Below are 18,648 nucleotides of genomic sequence, written 5' to 3'. Positions count from 1 at the left end.
AGAAAAAGCCTTTCCTTCCGAGAGTGTAGAGATCCTATTTCTAAATAGCTTTTTAGCATTTTTCTCACTTTAAAGAAAGACACCCTAAGGAGAAGGTGAGGTTTTTCATGGGTAACCTATGAGGATGGAATAATCACCTAATATTTCTTTAAGGGAGAGTGTAAGAAGATGGGCCTAAAAACAAAACAGCAACAATGACCCAAGGAGGAAAACTAATTTAACTAAATATTGGGATGCAAAATAACAATATAATTGGAATTAAAGTTAATAAATCAAATAAAATGAGAGAAAGTGTCTGAAACCAAATGCCTTGTGCTAAAGCTGAAGGTGAGATGGCTAGGGAATCTCCACTGCTGAGATGAACAGCAAAAGAGGGAAATCTTAGGACTTGCATGCGGTTTTGTCTTTCCCTCTGGGTTGAAAACAGGAATACAAAGTCCACTGCAGTATGTGGTTGTGCTCTTCTGAGAACCAGGTACCCGGAAATTCAGCAGTCCAGGGACTTAGAGCATTAACTCTTTAACTCCCAGTGCCTCACATGATGCTATGATGTGGCATTACCAATAATAAAAATCATAAAACCATGACAGTTATTCTGCTTAATTAAAAGCTTCCAACATCAATACAAATGTAATAAATGTTATACATAAATGCTAAGTACAGTATATGCCAACACAGATAATAAATTTGTTGCAATAGCTAAAACAATTTTGGAGAAATGTATTGCAATGATGTTGAAATAGTGGAAAACTAACAGCAGAAAAGTATAAAAACATCAACAAAATTTAGGTGTTTCCACAAACAGTTCAGAGATGTATTGGTTTTGATACCTAATTGGAAACATTATAAATACCTATATTCCACAAATGGGTGATGGATGGCTGTGCATTACATTTACATAGTAATCACAGGTGTTAATAACTACCCAAAATGTTGAGGCATCAACCTAGTATTCTTTGCTTGATTCTCCTTGCTTAGATGAGGGGTGAGGTTACCATTGTTTTTATCTGTGAAAACTGAAGCAATGAATCAAATATGGGCTGCCAGGTTTTCTCCATCTTAAAAGCACATACTGAGTTTGCCTGCAGTAGTTCTTTGCACAGCTAACAATCTGAGCTGTCCCAGACAGGTGCAAATGGAAACTAAGACACAACTCACTGCCTTAAGATTTACACCTGTTGCTGTCTGGAAATGAATTCCCAGTTTTAACTGTCAAGTCTGCCTAGAACCAGTGAGTTATCCTCATCGCTGTATGAAACTAAGAGCCTCTGCCTCAGAACTCCATATGTCATTGCCAGCCACCAGCAGAACAAGAACAGTATTTTTCACTTCAATTCATTTTGCTGCTGATAAGCCTAGAATGATCCAGATCACAACATTATATTTTAGAAAAAAATGAACTTTGAGCTTCATTACACATTTCTTCTCTATCTGAAAATCAAATGGCCAGAAATGGAATGAATATTTGGAAAAGCACATTTCTCTATTGTAGGAAAAAAATCTTGCAGCCCTTGCTTCTGACACGGAAGTAATTTTAGTTCTTACCCTTCCATAATATTCTCTCTTCTTCAGTTTGTGCCATTCCCTCACTTGTGCTAAAACCATCTCCTGCTCCACATACTGCAGAGGACTTCTCTTAAGTACTGGTCAGGCAATAGGAAGCCCATGTTCAAGTCTACACCTGCAAGGACCAGTGTACCATGAAGTGCATGCTGACAGCTCAGCTCCTCTTCAGGCCGAACAGGTAACAACACTGTGCACACACCACACCTTCTCCATCACTAGGAAACTATTTGGGTTTTTAATTCCCTGCTCGCCAAGTTTCCATGCAATCTTCTCCCATGCCTTTGAGGCTCCTTCCCCTTGTCAGATGTGCTGATCTGGGCTAAGAGAGCTCAGAAGTTATGAACTGAAGGAACGCACAAAAGAGATCTCCCTGAGATTCTTCTCATCAAGTAAAGGAACGCCATCAACATATTGGCCATGAAAACTCATTAGCAGCAAAGACAGAAAAGAAAGTCAGTAGGTGGGTGTTTTAAAATACATTAAGACAAATCACTTAGAAAAGACTGCATACCTTGAAGACACAGAGCTGCTAGTTCAACAGCCGTTTCATAAGGGCATTTCAGTCTTTAAAAAAACAAAAAACAAAAAAGGTATAAAAATGATGTATTTTTATTCTCAGTGACTTCTTGCTACTAAAGGGTACTCTGAGAGATGAAATAAACACATTTACTTCCACTAGATCACTTAAACCACAAACCACTAGTGATATAAACAATCTAAGAATTATGTTACTGCTTATGATTAATCTCTCATCTAGTACATTCTCAATAATATGAAACACATTAGATTGAACTAATGAAGACAACCATGTTGTTTTGTCATTTTTTAATTAAAAACAATATAGATCAGATATGAATTTATTGGCCAGGGTGAGACCGTAATCATACAAAAAAAATTTTTTGAAGACTTTTACGAGGAGTGTTGCACTTCTCTTCTTCCTCTTGTTACCTGTCAGTCTGGAAAATATGGCAAGCTAAAGACACGGAAGTCAGGACAGCCTCTGTCTTCTTTATATACTGGTCAATCCATAAAAGGTTTTATTTTTCAGCAATATACTCATAATCACATATCATGTGCTTCTGCATTCTAAAGGAAGGAATGCATACAGAACTGCACAACTTGTTTACAACCTGTGCAAGAATACTATGAAGAATGAGAAAGATCATACAGTTAAAGAAAAATTTCCAATTGCTAAGAGATTAACTAAAGGATCACCAAGTGATAAAAATTTTAAATTACAGCTGCAAGAGCAGAGAGGTACTTACTTCCCTGAAAGAATGTCTTGTCGGAGCTGTAACACAAACAGGTACCTGACAAATAAAAGCACAGAAAGTCAAAGTACAATTCCAGTGCAGTCTTTCTAGCATCAAAGTCAGGAAAAATATCCCAGCTCACTAAATAGTCCCAACAATTTCATTAACTTTCTCTTAAATAAAAAGGGTCTTTGAGGGTCACTGAGATATATCTTACAGCCTTCAAAGTTCTCCTTTCACCATAACCAGTAAGAACGGACCATTCTTCACCTACTGCTTGAGCCCAATAGGTTGTACAAGGTAACTATTTAGGTAGCAATAAAACACTCCACCCCATTCTGAGCACACAACAGAATAATCTAAAAGTTACCAATGCTGACATTTTCCTCAACTAGGTCTTGCCCAATTCAGACGAGCACTGAACCATGGGACACAAAGAAAGGTGAGACTGCCTCCTCAGTAGGAGAGAGAGAACAAGGAAGAAGTTCAAACTAAGCAAAACGAAGTTCAAGACTGCACTTTCACTTTTAATAGTAGAAAAGTTCTGAATAAGAGAAACTCAGATTCCACAGAGCCCACACATTTATTTATAAGATGGTCAAGTAGGTATTTACAGCCTGCCAACAGCAGTATTTTAAGCTCCTGTTAATCTTCAGCTCTAGGCGTGCTTTGTGTTTCACAGACACTCAGAGCTGAGGTATGAGGCATGCAGAAGTGCTCCAGGCCACACAAGAACCCTGTACAGGACAGGATGGCACAAGCAGGCTCTGCACTGCTCTGGAAACTGAGGGGTGGGGCTTGCCATGATGAGTGAATCGATACAAGAAAGCATTAAGCACTGCTGTCAAACCAAGCAGATGTAAACCTATCTTTACAAAAGATGCTAGAAAGACAATACACTTTGCATCACAGGAGATGTGCTGTGAACATGATTAAGAATGTATAGCTGGAATTGGAAAGGAGGACAGAACTGATAAAAAGACTTTGTGACATACAGTGGAGTGAGATCTGTCCACATTAGTTCCACGTCACATCTCTAATTCACGTACTTGGCTAATATCTGACTTGCCAGTCAAATCTGGTTGTGCACACAGATCAAAGACAGACTAGTATACTTCCTGTTCTTACTGTTTTTCCCTTATGATTTGCAATCCCATGAACTCATCTCATTTTGCAATAAAAATCTGGGCAGTACTTCTCTCAGTGCCAACTTGCTTTTACAGTGCTGCAGCTTTGAGCACTGCTGGGCATGGCTTACTTTTGCTTCTTTTCCACATGCAAACAGACAAGCATTTGCATCTCAACTGTTGATATTTCAAATCAGCAAAATGTCTTAAAAATCCCCTACAAAACACATGCGCAGACATGTTCCTCCGATGTTTTTCTACCGTAACTTAATCAAGGTCCCATAAAAGCGACAGCAATTGTCTTGCAAAATACACTGTGTTTCAGCTGTGTTTTTAAATCAGAATAGGACAGAGCAGGTGAAGGGTTTCAACACTTCCCCATTACTGTGCTAATTATGAGAATGTGATGTTTACAGCTTCACTAGGAACTGGAGCCTACTGAAAAACCAGTCTGCACAAGAAGCCTCCAACAACTCCTCTTCCCCCAACCAGGCCATTACTGGTAATGATCGTTTTTCTTCCTTCTCTTAGTCTTGCTTGGAATAATTCTGAGTACACTTTTTTACTCTATGTGAAACATGGAAAATATGATCCAACCAACATAACGATTCTTAAAAACAAACAAACAAAAAAAGATAACCAGCAGCACCCAAAATTACTTTTTCCCCAATATAAAAAACAATAAAATCAATTTTCAACTCATTTTCATTTTTGCTACTAGTTTTGCTGTGGTTTTCTGTCAAATTTATAATTTAAAAAAATAATCATAGCACTGAAAATTTAGCTAATTAAAGTGCTGTTCTAGTTAAAATAGTCTTCAGAAATGCTACAACTTTCAGCAATAGTTAGATCAAAAAGCAGCAGAAGTTAATACTTTAAGAGAAAATGTCTTACTTGATCACAGCAGTGATCACATGGCTCAGAAACCCACATCTCACAGTGACAAGGATCATATGCTTCAGAGGATTATGAAACAAATCTTGTGGCAGACAGTAATGGGATAATTTGACCACAGGGGAAATTTAATACTTGTCAGATGTACCCTGATATATGAAGACATATCAATTTTCAGAAAATACATATTATTCCTACTACTTTAACTACATTTTCTCATTAGAGAAGCCCAAAAGTCATCTTGGTTTTTGAACAAAGATCTTATACTCAATTATGTAATGGCACTGAGTACTATAGGTTAATTATGTATCGCATACGAATACGCCCTTCTACTGGATTAACACTGCTGCACTAAATTGATAATGGATAATAAGGCCTCCATTGCAGTCTCATAATAAGGTGGTGATGATTAGCTCTTTGATCTTCTTGTCCTAGACTGTGAAAAAAAAACCATGGTTGACGAAGTAGACAGGAAAGGAGATAGTAAACATGGGCCTGCAGACCTGAGTTTCATGTAAACATCACAGACACATGAACTAAAACAATCAACAATCTTTAAACACCTTAGTCTGATTGGGATGATGGTGACGTTTGCCAAGAAAATTAGAAGATATAAAAAAGTGCCCCCATTGTGAGAATAGGATAAAAGACTGTAAAGGAACATTAAGATAGATGATTACCATACAAAGAACACAAAGAAGTCAGCTACAAAACCCTGTCCTCCAGCTGTGCCTTTCCCAATTTTCTGAGTATCCTCTAGATCATCCAAGGATAGTAGAAACCCAGCAAGGGATAGCTCTCACAGCCTAGAAAATAGCCCAACAGACTGAAACAAAAGATCTCCAGGTATTTTAAGAAGTCTTTACACAATGTATATTTCATATACCTTCAGCACAACAGAAAAGTTGTGGGAAAGTGAAAGAGATTAAACCAGCCAACCAGGTAACTCAAGCCATCTATTTCACTGCTCTTTGCTAACTTCAGACTTGATCTTCTGCTGGCTAAGATATTTGGAGGGGTCCTCAGATGTATTTTGGCAGCAAATAGAAGACATCTCTCTGACAGCAGGAAAACAGCTAGGAAGTCAGACAAAATGATTGCTCTTGCTAAGAAAGCTCAAATCACTGCCTTAAGGACTCCCATGTATTTTAGTTATCTTATTTACCTTTCTGCCAGTCAGTCATTGAACCATGCATAGTTCCCTACCTTGTAAACTCCTCATGAAGGTTGTTTGGTTCTGATGAATAGTATTTAATTCGAAAATGCAACGTGTACGGAGGTCCAACTGTATATGCAGAGATTTTAAATGGGAAAAACAAAAACAACACAACAGTTTACTTCAGTTTTGCTAAAGCAGAACAGGCAACACCACTCCACAACTGAAGACATTCAAAATGAAGTATGCTTTTAAATTCTTCAGAGAAGAGAACCAAGTATTTAATGTGACTAGATTTTAAAAGGCATGCAATAATAATTATAAAAAATTTAGATGACTACTGCACCTTAAGATTCCTTAATCATTGTTTAATCAAACAACAGTACATTTAGGAAACACATTTTTGTTCAGAGGTAAACTTCAGGTACACTTTCCTCTGCTGAAGGGTGGGAGAAATGGGAGGGAATGAGAGGGAGAGGGTGATGCTTCTTGCAACAAGGTACAAACAATTAAAAAAAGAAATCCAGTAGATCAGCTTTCATTACATTGATACAACTGAATGATAACAAGTAAGAGAAATTAGGTGAAAAGTGCAGAAGATTACTCTGAAATGCACAAAAAGCTAAGAAACAAAGAAAGCTAAGAAATTACATCAAGTGGAGATGTAAGCATCATTATTTTCAACCACCGGAAGGTGGGCACTAGGTCTGACTTCCTGTATAAATGCAGATAACAAAATTTTACCCTACTAATATGAGACTGGTCAATGCATTAACTGCCTAAGCCTCATCTTGTAGGTCAAGCACCTGAAGTGCTGGAAAAATGACTGTTTTTCATTTTTTTTTTTTTTTTTTTTTTTTTTAAGTTTCCTGTAGCACCACATCAACATGGTATACATGTGCCTATTAATTATTATTTTTTTTTTTTTGTAAAAGACCTTAGACAAAACTGATTATTAAAGCTTTGATTTTGTCTCCAAGGATAGCTCCAAAAAGATACAGGCTATAGCACTCTAGGCTCACAACTGGGCACCACTGGTCAATCAGCATCAGAAAGATAATGACTCTTGCCCATTATCAGGGGGCAAAAAAGAGAACCAAGCAACATCTGTCATGAAAGGGGAATTCTTCTTAAAGCACCCACTGAATGAAAGGTAATAAAATGTATCCCATAGTGAGACTGACTTTTACAACACTCCTCAAGTTGCTTCACTCTTCAGGGGTTCCTCAGTCCAGAGTTTAGACAGTCTGCTTTTAATACAGGCACTTTCTAGATTAAGCACAGACAAAACTGCACCTGAACTGCATGAAGGGGTTAGAGAATTGTAGAATTCCCACATTTTAAGAAAGTTCAGAAAAAGTACAAAGAAATTACAGAAAGTGCACCTAGAAACTGCTTTGCCACTTAAGGTAAAGCTGCTTGCAATTTTATCAACAAGCGAGAGAAGGCCAACCAACAAAAAATTACCCATATCAAGTATCTTTACAATTTAGTCTAGCAGACTGACATCCCACAGTGTGGAGTGCAAGCAGACTGTCTTTTAAATGCCTTTGGAGAAGAATTCCACTCACTTCAAAAATGTTCTGCTTATTCTGATGCTTGTTATAGAGAAAGGTAAAGCATCACTGTCAAAAATCAAAACTGTGGGGTCCTGTAAACAGGTAAACTGCCTTGAAAAACACCACATTTAAATCTCATGGAAGCAGTATTATCAGTTGCCCTATGGTTGTTGTCTACTAGAATGTATCAACAAAACAGGTTAGTACTGTACTGTGCCCAAGACTGCAACCAAATTATAAGAGCTGCAAGAGCAACCTGCCCACCTTAGCAAATATCCACAAAAAACTCAGTGATGAAACCCAAACCCAGCCCCTCTGCTCAAAACTCCCTTTGAAGAAATGCCAGGTATTTCTGGTGGTTTTAATAAAATGTACAAAATAAGATGGTGAGATCTACAGAATAAAATATTTTCCATTTACTTCTTGGAAGGAAAAAAAAATCACAAAGCCTGTTATGGATCAGAAGCAATGACAGAAACTGAGATCTGTGTCCAGGCAACCTGCTTTCACAGATCATACTGAAATTACCTGGCAACCTACTCTGTCTCAAATAAACAGGACATGTTTAATGAGGATACAGAAGACCTATCTATTCCTTCTAAGTGCTCTTGCATTTTGACATCTGTGATGTAGTCAGCCAATTAGCCATTAAATTAAATCTATTTTCTATGAAATGTTCAATCTGTTAAAGGTCATATTTACACAGTCATGTTAGAATACTCCAAACTCTTAAGGAAATAAAATAGGCAGAGACACAGTACTTACTTTTTATCTGTTTCTTAATGAATTTAGAGTGGTCCAACCAATGCTAAAAAAGAAAAAAAAAGATCTAGATTTAAAAGCAGCTCCATGCCAAGATTTTGTTATCATACTAAACTCATTACAGCAGAATATCTCTTAAAATGTAAAATTATCATGCTTATTTGCTTAACTTTTATCTGCACATTTACCAGTCGTCAAGCACCTTCTTTCCAAGAGGGAAAGCTTGACTTTTATAGGCATCAGTACAGACAGGGAAGTTTCACTCTTTCAAAGGGGAAAGTTCAAAATCCAAAATCTCGAACAGCAGTATGCAAGGAGAACACGCTTTCCTCCTCAAGTTCAAATATCTGACTGAGTATCCTCAGGTCAGAATCCTGGCTTTCGTTCTTTCAACTCCTTTATCTCATGGAAACCCTCCAGATCCTGTACTGCTCAGCCCTCCATTGCTCCATAGTCAAGTTTTTTCAAGACAATGATGAATTCCCAACTTAAACTCATTAAAGCACTTCGGAAAAAATAACGTATATATTCTCCCAAAGCTCTTGAACAGATGCAACTAAGGTGATAAAAAAAGTATATTTCCAAGAAAAGTTCATGCACTCTTATCAGTGTAAGATTCACCTACAAAAAGTAGCCATAAGGTGTAAATGTAATTTGAATCTTTATCTACGGCTGCACAAAGTCCTACTGTCAAACTACAGCTTGAGCTGATGCAACGTCACCTAAATTCTCCTACCTCAGGGTAATAAAAGAGTATCCAGACTTCTTTGAAACAAGTGCACTTTTTCTATATGCATGCATTATTTCAAAATAAGTGATAATAAGTAGGTACTAGTGAACAAAATTATTGCAGAAAAAAACACCTTTCTTTCTCCCTATAAAAGTGCTACCACTTTCAGAAAAAGGAGAATCTCTCAGTGATAACTTATTGTTTCATTATGTCACTCTCCTACAGGTAAATACCTGTTTATTAGATAATCTAAATAGTAAATTAGATAATTTAGATAATATCTAAAAGGGAGCTACAGGAAAGAAGGGGACAGACTCTTTATCAGGGTCTGTGGGACAGAACAGGGGGATATGGCTTCAAGCTCAAAAGGGTAGATTTAGGCTGGATATAAGGTATAAGTATTTTACAGGGAAGGTGGTGAGGCACTAGAACAGGTGTCCCAGAGATGAAATGGATGCCCATCCCTGGAGACTTTCAAGGTGAGGCTGGATCAGACCCTGGGCAATCTGATCTAGCTGTGGTGTCCATGTTCACTGCTGGGGAGTTGGACTAAATGACCTTTAATGATCCCTTCCAACCCTAAAAGAATCTATAATTCTATGATAATGGCACTGATAAGTATTTATTATTTATTATAAAATATATAATATATAATATAATATATATAAATATATAAAATTATATCCTAAAGCCAAGGCAAAGAGTCATTTAGCAGGGTGGATAAGTATAGCTCAAAAAGTTTGCCAATTTAAGACCTCTAAGTTAAACAAATGTTAAGAAAAAGAGAGAAAGAGAGAAATGGAACTACTATTCTGAAGGTGCTTTTATTCATGTGAGATCTGCTAAGCCTCCTTAAGTGAGGCTGTCAAAGAATTTTGTCCTTGCAATCTCACTTTAGGTATTCCTTAGGCTTGCAAGGAATTCCTTTTGTCTCTACTTCGCTCTCTTATGAATAATTACTACTTCTTATGAATTATTACTACTACTGCAGTTCACAGGAGCTTTAAGAAATTTCAAATTACTGATGAGGAAAAAAGACCAATGTTAAGTAAAAAAAGTAAAATTCCACTGGAAATTACAAAGATCTGCTACTTTCACACCTCCAGAGCAAATTAAATTATTATATTTCAAATATCTACCTATAAAATTGTCTCACCCCGCTATTCATTTTGGCTACAGATTAATTAGTCACAAAGCCAGTATATCCTGATTCCATTGAAAGAAAACATTAGCTTCATATTTGTAAAACAAACATGAAAAACTTCTGTCCTACGGACAAAAAATCTCTGATGCTTTTTCATAATTTCTAATTAAATATCAGTTAATATGACAGTCTCAATCTTGGAATGTGTCACCCTAAGTATACTAAAACTCACGCAACAGCAACTTTTGAACCATAAACGTAAATATTTTAAAGGTGGCTGAAAAATAACTAACAAGACTCTAGAAATTACTGATTCACACCATTAAACAAAATGCAACCTAGCTAGGAAGCTATCTGCAGGAGGCCATTCGTTCTCCATACCCAAGCAGTCCAACAGCTTATCCTGGAGATAAAACACAACATGCATTAAGCCCATCTCTTCAGAGAAAAGACTAATCCCGATCCCAAGTGGCACACCATGGCTGTGAAAGGGCCACCACACATCTCGAAGTAAAAATATAGTGGTAGGACACGGACCAGCAGTACCCTTGGCCTAGAATTCCCAAACCCAGCAGGATTCATGCAGATTTGTGAACTAATGGTAATATAAATCCAATATTTTGTGTTACTGCAGTCAAAACCAGACCAAATTCCAGCATTCCTTTGTTTCAGATACTGAGCATTTCTTCACACTGAAAATCATGCCAAGTTTCCAAGTGTCCTCTGAACTCAAGTAGTGTCATCCTATTACTCCCTTTCACATAAGTACACAGTACATGTACTGAGAAAAGCTAGTATTGTAACAAAGAGCAGAGAGGTCTGAAGTCTTGAGTACCTTTGAAAGTGTAGCAAATGTTCTCAAAAACACTTCTTAATTAACCAGAAGAAAACCTCCGAACACTGAGTTGAAGATGATGTGGCATTCCAGCTATAGCCAAAAAGGTTTGGACTTGACTACCTGCTGCTTGCTGACTTCTGGACTTGAAAGCGAAAAGGGTGAATTCAGAAGACTAAGTAGAAAATGAATGAAAATGGAGGTGGCATTTGTTCTGTCACAGTCCATGACTATACCTCTGCCTAAACAACTGCACATTATTTCAGGACGCAAACTCAAAGAGATAACTATGGATGTCACAGTGTACATTTAAACCATACAATGCTACATTCCCATATCCAGACTAAACTCAAAAGAATCAGGGCAGAACAAGGAAAAGGAAAGAGTTTAATTGGTTTAAGACTGTTTTACAACAGAAAGATAGCTTCTAAGCTACTTTGTCCACACTAAAGAAAAAGAAAGCCACAAAAACAAAAGCTGGTCAGCCTGCAGGTAAAAAAAGATTCTGCAACTCTTTCAATCTTGGTGGGCAAACCAGAACTTCAAATGCTGGATTAGCCTCCTTTTATTCCTATTTAATCTCAGTATAATTCCTTTCTTTTCTATTGCCAAATTAATAATGTTTTTTTATTGCATTAATTAATGTAAAACAGTAGTTACTGGTTGGGATTCACACGTTGAATTTTTAAGAAAGGATTAGTAATTTCTGTCAGGTGGCCACAGAAATAAATACCATTCAATTTCACATTAAAGCAAAACAAAAATTTTAAGAAGCTCATTAAAAAAAAAGATTTATAAAAAAACTGGAAGCAGAAGCACAGACATAGCACATTACCCTGTTAATCACACACTTCATCTAACTGAAGATGAAAAAATAAATACCTTAACACTTCTTCAGTGGTAGCAATCAATATTTTCTCAAAGCCTAACTGTCATACAGGAAGGCAAAGATGTATTTGTGTCAAGATATAGCAGACAATCTGTAGTTACTGAAGCAGCCTGAATGAGGACCACAATGACTGCTAAAAAGATTATTTGAAGGGTGAGTACCACAATTTGACACAAACCCATCACACACCTGAGCTTTCCAAATTCCACTTGCTTCATAAAAGAATGAAAAGTCCTGGTCTTGGTCTATACAGCCCTCAAAGGTGACCTGTAAAGGAAAAAAGTTGGGTTTGACCCTTTTTGGCTGGCTTGCTTTGCTAGTTTAAAATGCACGAAGAACATCTTAAATAGACTGCTTTTCCTTATACTTAATTATATTATTAACTCTCAGAGGCAGAAAGCTCATTCTTACTGGAAGTCTTATTTACTGTGTACAAAATATTGCTTAAATGCTTTCTCAAGCAGTTATTAAAGGAATAGCGGGAGAGAAGAAACCAAAACGGTGTTAACTGCTCAACTTCAGAAAAGAAGGCATTCTAAATAAACGCTAGCAACTTTTAACCCAAAATTTAACTACCCTTTCCTATTATCTTTCTGCTATAAGATTTCTTAGGCCCCTAAAACCTATTTGTCTGCCATTAGCTATGAGCCAGAGCAGATAAAATTCTAACGTATGGGAGTAAGGAATCATGCTCCCCCCTAAACAACAACAAAAAAGGAGAAAAACAAGTCCAATGAAAACCCTACCAAAGTAATAACCCGAAAATAAACCACAGTTTGGGACCTTGTCTATACATCATTAGCATTAAAAGTAACAAAAGAGAATTAACTCTTGTTTTTCTTTTCTTCTGATGGTCAACTATTAAATTTTATTGTGGTGCTGATAGAAACCTGGACCAGAACTGGGGTTGCACAGAGAACCAGGGACTAAACAAGCAAGTAGTTAGAAACACTGCCAGCTCCCAGCTTAGACGATGAAAAAGTCTTTCCTTATAAATCCATCTAAACTTCTTTGACTCATCCTAGAAAGTTAGGCTGCAATTGAAAACGTAAGCATAGAGCAAAACAGATTTCAAATAAATTGCTCAGGTAAAACTTCTTGGACTTTCTGAATAAAAGATTTAACGAACAGTATAGTCAACAGTGCTTAATATATTTACTAGTAACGTTAGTGATGTGGCTGAATGCACCTCAAGCGAGCTACTGACGAGCCCAAATCACAGAGCTGCTACACAGGCAGCATACAATGAGGGGACCTCAAGTGGCTAAAGAAATTATTTTAATATGGAAACTGTGAGATCAAAGTAGATAATTGTAGCAGCCAGTGCCCACAGTGGAGAAGCCCGGGTACGCATGCAACGCTGGAATTGACTGAAGAGCAGCTTTGTAGAAAAAGCCCTGTGGTTGTGAGGGGAAAAAGAACATGTGGTACATGATGGAGAAGAAAAATCCCTGGAAGAGATGCCTAGCCTAGGCAGCGTTAGAGCCACTGAGTAGGCCCATTCCTTGAATTAGCACACTCAGACAACTGCACATGCTCTTCAGTGAGTACCAAGCCTATAACACCAGATTCCTCAGATAAGGGGCTGATAGAATCCAGAACACACAGTGGAATGCAGGGTAGCCTTCCTGGAAAACAAAATAGTATACAAAATAGTATAGAGGAACCATCCACAGGAAAGGGGCCTCCAGCCCCGCAACCCTCCAGGCCCTACAAAAACAAACCCTCCCTGTAGCAGGCCCACCAGTGGACAAGCTTTTATGCCCCTCTAACACCAAACATGCTAGGAAGAAAGAAGGTCCTGAGCAGCTGCTTGGACCAAAAACATGTAAATGTTTCTCCTATCATCCTGGACCTTTGAGGGTCAGCCATCCTGCCTCAGCATATTTGAACAGACATCCAAAACCAAATGGAAGATGGCTTCTGTCCTATAACCACCTGGACCCTTGCTCCTCACAATCACCAGCTTTAAACCCAAACACTGATGTTAATTTAAGCACAGCCTAACCAACAACAGCCCTGTGACTGCACATGTTCTAGGAGATCTCTTAAAAGGGCAAGAGCTTTTCCTTGGAAACCTGCCTGAATGCTATCAGTCAGGAGCTGTTAATGACTCTTCCAACCAAACAGGAGAGCTTTTCCTCCAACACAGGAGTCAAAATGCCACAAGAGCAGTGTGATTTGTTCTTGACTCTAGAGAAGGGAGCACCTCATTTATCTTTCACCAATGCCCCACACTTCCAGGTCACAAAGACTCCAGCGGCCTCCCAACAGACTCCCTGTGTAACCAACAACAGCCTAGGCTGGGTCTTTTCTCCTTTCTCCCTCAGGGCTCAAGGTACAAGACATGGCACTTACGTGCCACTAGGGCAGGGGTAAGTGTAGCGGACACTAAGAAAGGGCTCGTACAGCACTTGACCATAACCAATGCTTTACTGACTGCTGGGAGACTGTGCAGGCCAGCACGCCTCCCTTTCTCTCCTAAAGGACATCCAGGAGCTTTGTCTGCTCTCAGCTCCACTCGGGTGCATTTTGCTGTACCAATTGGCAAGGAGCCATGTCAGTGAAAGGAGGGGGGTGGAGTGGTGGGAAACAGCAGATCTCTGAACCTCCGCAAAAAATTTTGATAAAATCTTGTTGTACAGTGACCCCAGGCATGGGATGAGGAAGGGGACGGAAGAAAGGGCAGAGGAGGAGAGGTGGAGGGTAGACCTTGTGCCCAGCCTTTTTCTCTACTCCCATCTCTGCCCGTTGTGGAGATGCCTCATCTCTTCTGCATGTATTCTCAAGGAAGCTGGCAAAGGTGGACTTAGCTTCTTTTTGGCTGCTGCACCAGGGTGCATAATGGTGCACAAATAACAACAGCAGATCAGTCAATGAAGTAGGAGAGAGCTGCTTCTTTGATGAAGCAGAAGACTTCAGGTCTGCCAGGAAGAAGTACTGGAGTGAATGCTGAGGTCCATTCAAGACACTTCATTAAGAGACCTTCCCAAGACAGGACAATGAATATCAATAATAATAATAAATGCGAATCAGTAAAAATTTTCTGCTCTTATTTGACACTTTTATAACTGCATGTGGACTCCTCCATCTCCTTCTTATCTCTGCAGTAGAGGAAAGAGCCTGATGTATGTAGTGTGGGCCCCACCCTGGGCATTCAAGATAATGGTATACAGCATACATATGGGTGGGGACTTCTTTGGTTTGTATTAAGGAGAGAAGGCTCACAGGTAGGCCTGGCTGCTGGCTACAGCTGACACTTGGGAAGGTGTCGAGAAGGGGAAGACAGTCTTCTCAGGGATGTTCCTTGGCAGAAGGACAAGCAACACCAGACCCACGTTTGCAGATGGATACAGCTAGATAAAAGGTTGACTCTAACAAGGGTGATTATACAGAAAAGTTGTCCAGAAAGGCTACAGAGTCTCTGTCCTTGCAGGTATCTGAACATGGCTAGATGTTCCCATATGCCCCACCTTTTCCTTCATGTGCCTCGGTGATCTTCTGGCAGACGCTGTTCCTAGACTTCCCATATAATGAACAGAGTGTTATATCAGCTGGTTTGGTTTTCGATCCTCTTATTTGTTTGTACTGCATACAGGCCAAATGCTTTGTCTTTTTTCTAGTGCTCATGAACCTTCAATGATCATTATGACCTCCCCAGGATGAGAGACAGCAGCCCTTACAATGAATTCTACCAAATTCCTTGACACCCCTCAATACACTCCTTTTTCATTACTTGGACTTGTGCATGCCTGGTTAACTTATTTACTCCATAACTGTAACTTCTGGTTCTGTAGCCAGTGCTTCATACCACACACTGATAGTAAGCTTGACAGTGGGAAACTTGAGGGAACACCTCAGAGCTGGAAATAGAGAGAGAGCGAGCACAATATTTTGTAGTTAATAAGGCCTGGTTTCCTTTTCCTGGTACCCTTTAGCACCTGATTAGTGCTATTTCAGTATGAATATGGTCTTTGCCCATACTACAAAAGAAATCTAAGAGTAAGATAGTTATTTATATCTCACTGTATTACAATTCCCCATTTCACTGAATACACCTGAAGTACAAAAAAAAAAATCAACAGGAGTTATTTCACCACCAGATCTTCTACTCGTATGGGAAAATTGTTTAAGAATTTCTAGGCTACTGTTTAATGAGTACTGAAACTGTCCCTACTTATCCCTCCCTCCTAACATTCCCAGTTTGCTTTGTCAGCTGATGAACTGACAGGGAGGTTATTTTTCTAAAGGAGTTTTTTTTTTTTTAGTTTTTATTTTAAACACTTGTAAGGTTCCATAAATGGCAAAGGCATATAAGACTTTTTTGTACTATTACATTTCCTATGGAATAACCTATCCTTGAATTGAAAAAGTTTTTCAGGTAGAGGAATTAGTAATGGTCTAATAAGTGCAGATTATTATACGGGATGAAAATAATCTGCCATGTTTCTGGACCATGATTACCATGAACAGAGGCAACTTTCCTCTGAACTGAAAAACAAAAATGGTTTAACAGCTGCTGTTAGTGATAATGTTACACAGAGATAAGCTAAGAAAATAATTAAACAAGCTATGTTTGGAAGAAAAATGTTTTCTATTCCTGTGATGTAAGAAAAATTCTTGATTGCAAGAAAATTTTCCATCTCTCTCAATTCAAGCTTCAAAAATGTTCTCATGGAAAGGATGACTCTTGTATAGTTAACTCAAACTTGCTGCCAGTAGTGTTGCTTTTTTCCCTCTTAGTTCACTTGTGTAGTCCTTAGTACTAGTGGTTAGTAGTACTCCACTCCAGTAGTGGTACCATGGGCATCTGCAATATCAGTCATTGTCAGAAAAATTCAAAAATCCAATGATTATGTTTATCTCAAAGGCAATACAGATGTTTACATTTCATGCCTGGCTAGAGCAGAAAAAATGGGAGATTACTTCCTGTTCCAGGATCCCATTTTCTAAGCAAGGCACGTTGAGGCTCAGATGCAGAGCAAGCATTTTCTCAGGGTTTTTCTAGAGTCAGAAGAAGGCATTTTCCTGGCCACAGAAGAAAAACAGGATAGGTTCATAGGTTCATAAGGTCGGAAAGGACCTACAAGATCATCTAGTCCAACCATCCTCCTATAACTATCCCTACCCAACTACTACTAAATCAAATCCCTTAGGATGAGAGCAAGTTTAAGTGTTGAAGTTGACCATTGTGCAGAACACTGATCCTACTTTCAGAATATACGTGGTAACTTTTAGCTGAAATGAACTGCCAAATCAGTTAGACTAACAACTACTACTTAACCTATAATCCTCTAACAAGAAAAGGCTGTCACAGAGGCCTTGCTTATGCTCAATTCAAAACTTTACCGATTACACTCTGTATGAATTACTTGAAGAATTTTTTTATGCACTGAAATTAAACAAAAATAATCTCACAAATTTCAAAAGCTCCACGGTAATGTTTTTAATAAGTCTGATAAAGAAAAATCCCAAGCACAGTATTGTTCCTGGACACAGTGCAGCATGTTGGAATTCAATATAGTCAAGCAGCAGCATTCATGAAAACCTCAAGTATCCTACTCTGAATCTGTACAGAGCCATCTCAGAAGTATCTTGACACACGACATGGTTTATCTGCAGTCCAGATAAACAACACACGAATAATGGAGTCACAGGAGCGTAATTCAAGACCGTTATCCTATCCTAATTCATATACATATGATAATCTGTTCTAGTCCAACCAGGATTTTGCTTTGCAGACTTGCAGTGGTAGAAACAGAATGTATTATAACTGAATGTCAAGATTGATAATCACTATCACACAGAACAATTAATTATATGTGCAAATTTTTTCTTCACGACTGTGAAATTTTATATGCCAGAAATAAAACAAAAAAAAATTCCCAAAGTTACATAAATACATTGTCCAGTGTACCATAGTTCTCATTAGATTTATTATAAAAATGAAGAAAGTTGATTCCACTGCAGATCAATTCCAGCAGTAAAATCACCTTTAATTGTGAAGCCTATCCTCAAACACCTCTTGCACCCTATAAAAATGAACTGCCTGTAACAAACAGGAAACAATCCTGACTAAATACATGAAAGAAAACAAAGGAAACCATTTCAACTTCTGTTGCAGTCATACACAAGCGATAACAAGAAAATACTCAGTCCTTGACAGACAGAACGTTAGACTTCTGTACACCCAGTGAGAGGTGGAGAAGCATTACTAATAGACAGTGTCGTGACCACTTGTCCTGCATCACCGCTTCCCAAGTCTGCGCTAGGAAATGGTCACCAGCCCTTCTGAAAATAGCAAAGGCCACTGTAAAACCAACCAGTGGAATTCTTAGTGTTTCAGAGTCTGCCATAAAGCATTCACAGGCTGCAATACAGCCTTGGGCAGCTGCAGCTAGTAGCAGTTATTTGTTAGATGTTCAGCATTGCTATAAAGTCAGCTAAGCTGCCTTTGAACAGTTACTAAGCTGGCATTCATATCACTGTCAACTATTAGTTGCCAATGTTACCTGCACAGCTCCTGGAACTCTCCAGCTGTGCTCTGTATTTGTTGCTCTGGGCTACAGTCCATACACACAGTTTGCAGCAACCACAATCCCAAAGAGCTTGTAATCCAGAGAAATAAGAGATTCAGGGAGGGGGAGCAGAGTCACAGATTAATTTGATAGTTTATTTAAGGGAACTGATTTAAAGAAAAATGAGATGCTTCTGTCAGAAGCAGGAAAGAAAA

General features: G+C 38.4%; 1 protein-coding gene across 3 annotated transcripts in view; it reads right to left on the bottom strand.

Annotated features, from left to right (window-relative positions):
* Window positions 1-18,648, bottom strand: part of EPB41L4B (erythrocyte membrane protein band 4.1 like 4B) — a 164,410-nt gene that overhangs the window by 91,657 nt on the left and 54,105 nt on the right. For 2 of the 3 annotated variants that reach the window (XM_065752647.1, XM_065752648.1), the window contains exons 3-6: window positions 8,321-8,363; window positions 6,047-6,125; window positions 2,832-2,876; window positions 2,078-2,130 (exon numbers count right to left, since the gene is read on the bottom strand). In XM_065752647.1, the coding sequence (XP_065608719.1) occupies window positions 2,078-2,130; window positions 2,832-2,876; window positions 6,047-6,125; window positions 8,321-8,363 (220 nt within the window). Of the gene's footprint in view, window positions 1-2,077; window positions 2,131-2,831; window positions 2,877-6,046; window positions 6,126-8,320; window positions 8,364-12,104; window positions 12,183-18,648 lie in introns of all 3 variants that reach the window. The other variant, XM_065752645.1, reaches the window with a different exon arrangement.

This window comes from Cyrtonyx montezumae, unplaced genomic scaffold (genome assembly GCF_038088225.1).
Source record: "Cyrtonyx montezumae isolate F1298 unplaced genomic scaffold, pur_monq_1.0 scaffold_8, whole genome shotgun sequence".
Classification (NCBI taxonomy): domain Eukaryota; kingdom Metazoa; phylum Chordata; class Aves; order Galliformes; family Odontophoridae; genus Cyrtonyx; species Cyrtonyx montezumae.
The sequence above is the reverse complement of the archived record's forward strand: the minus strand, read 5'-3'. Positions and strand labels throughout refer to the sequence as shown.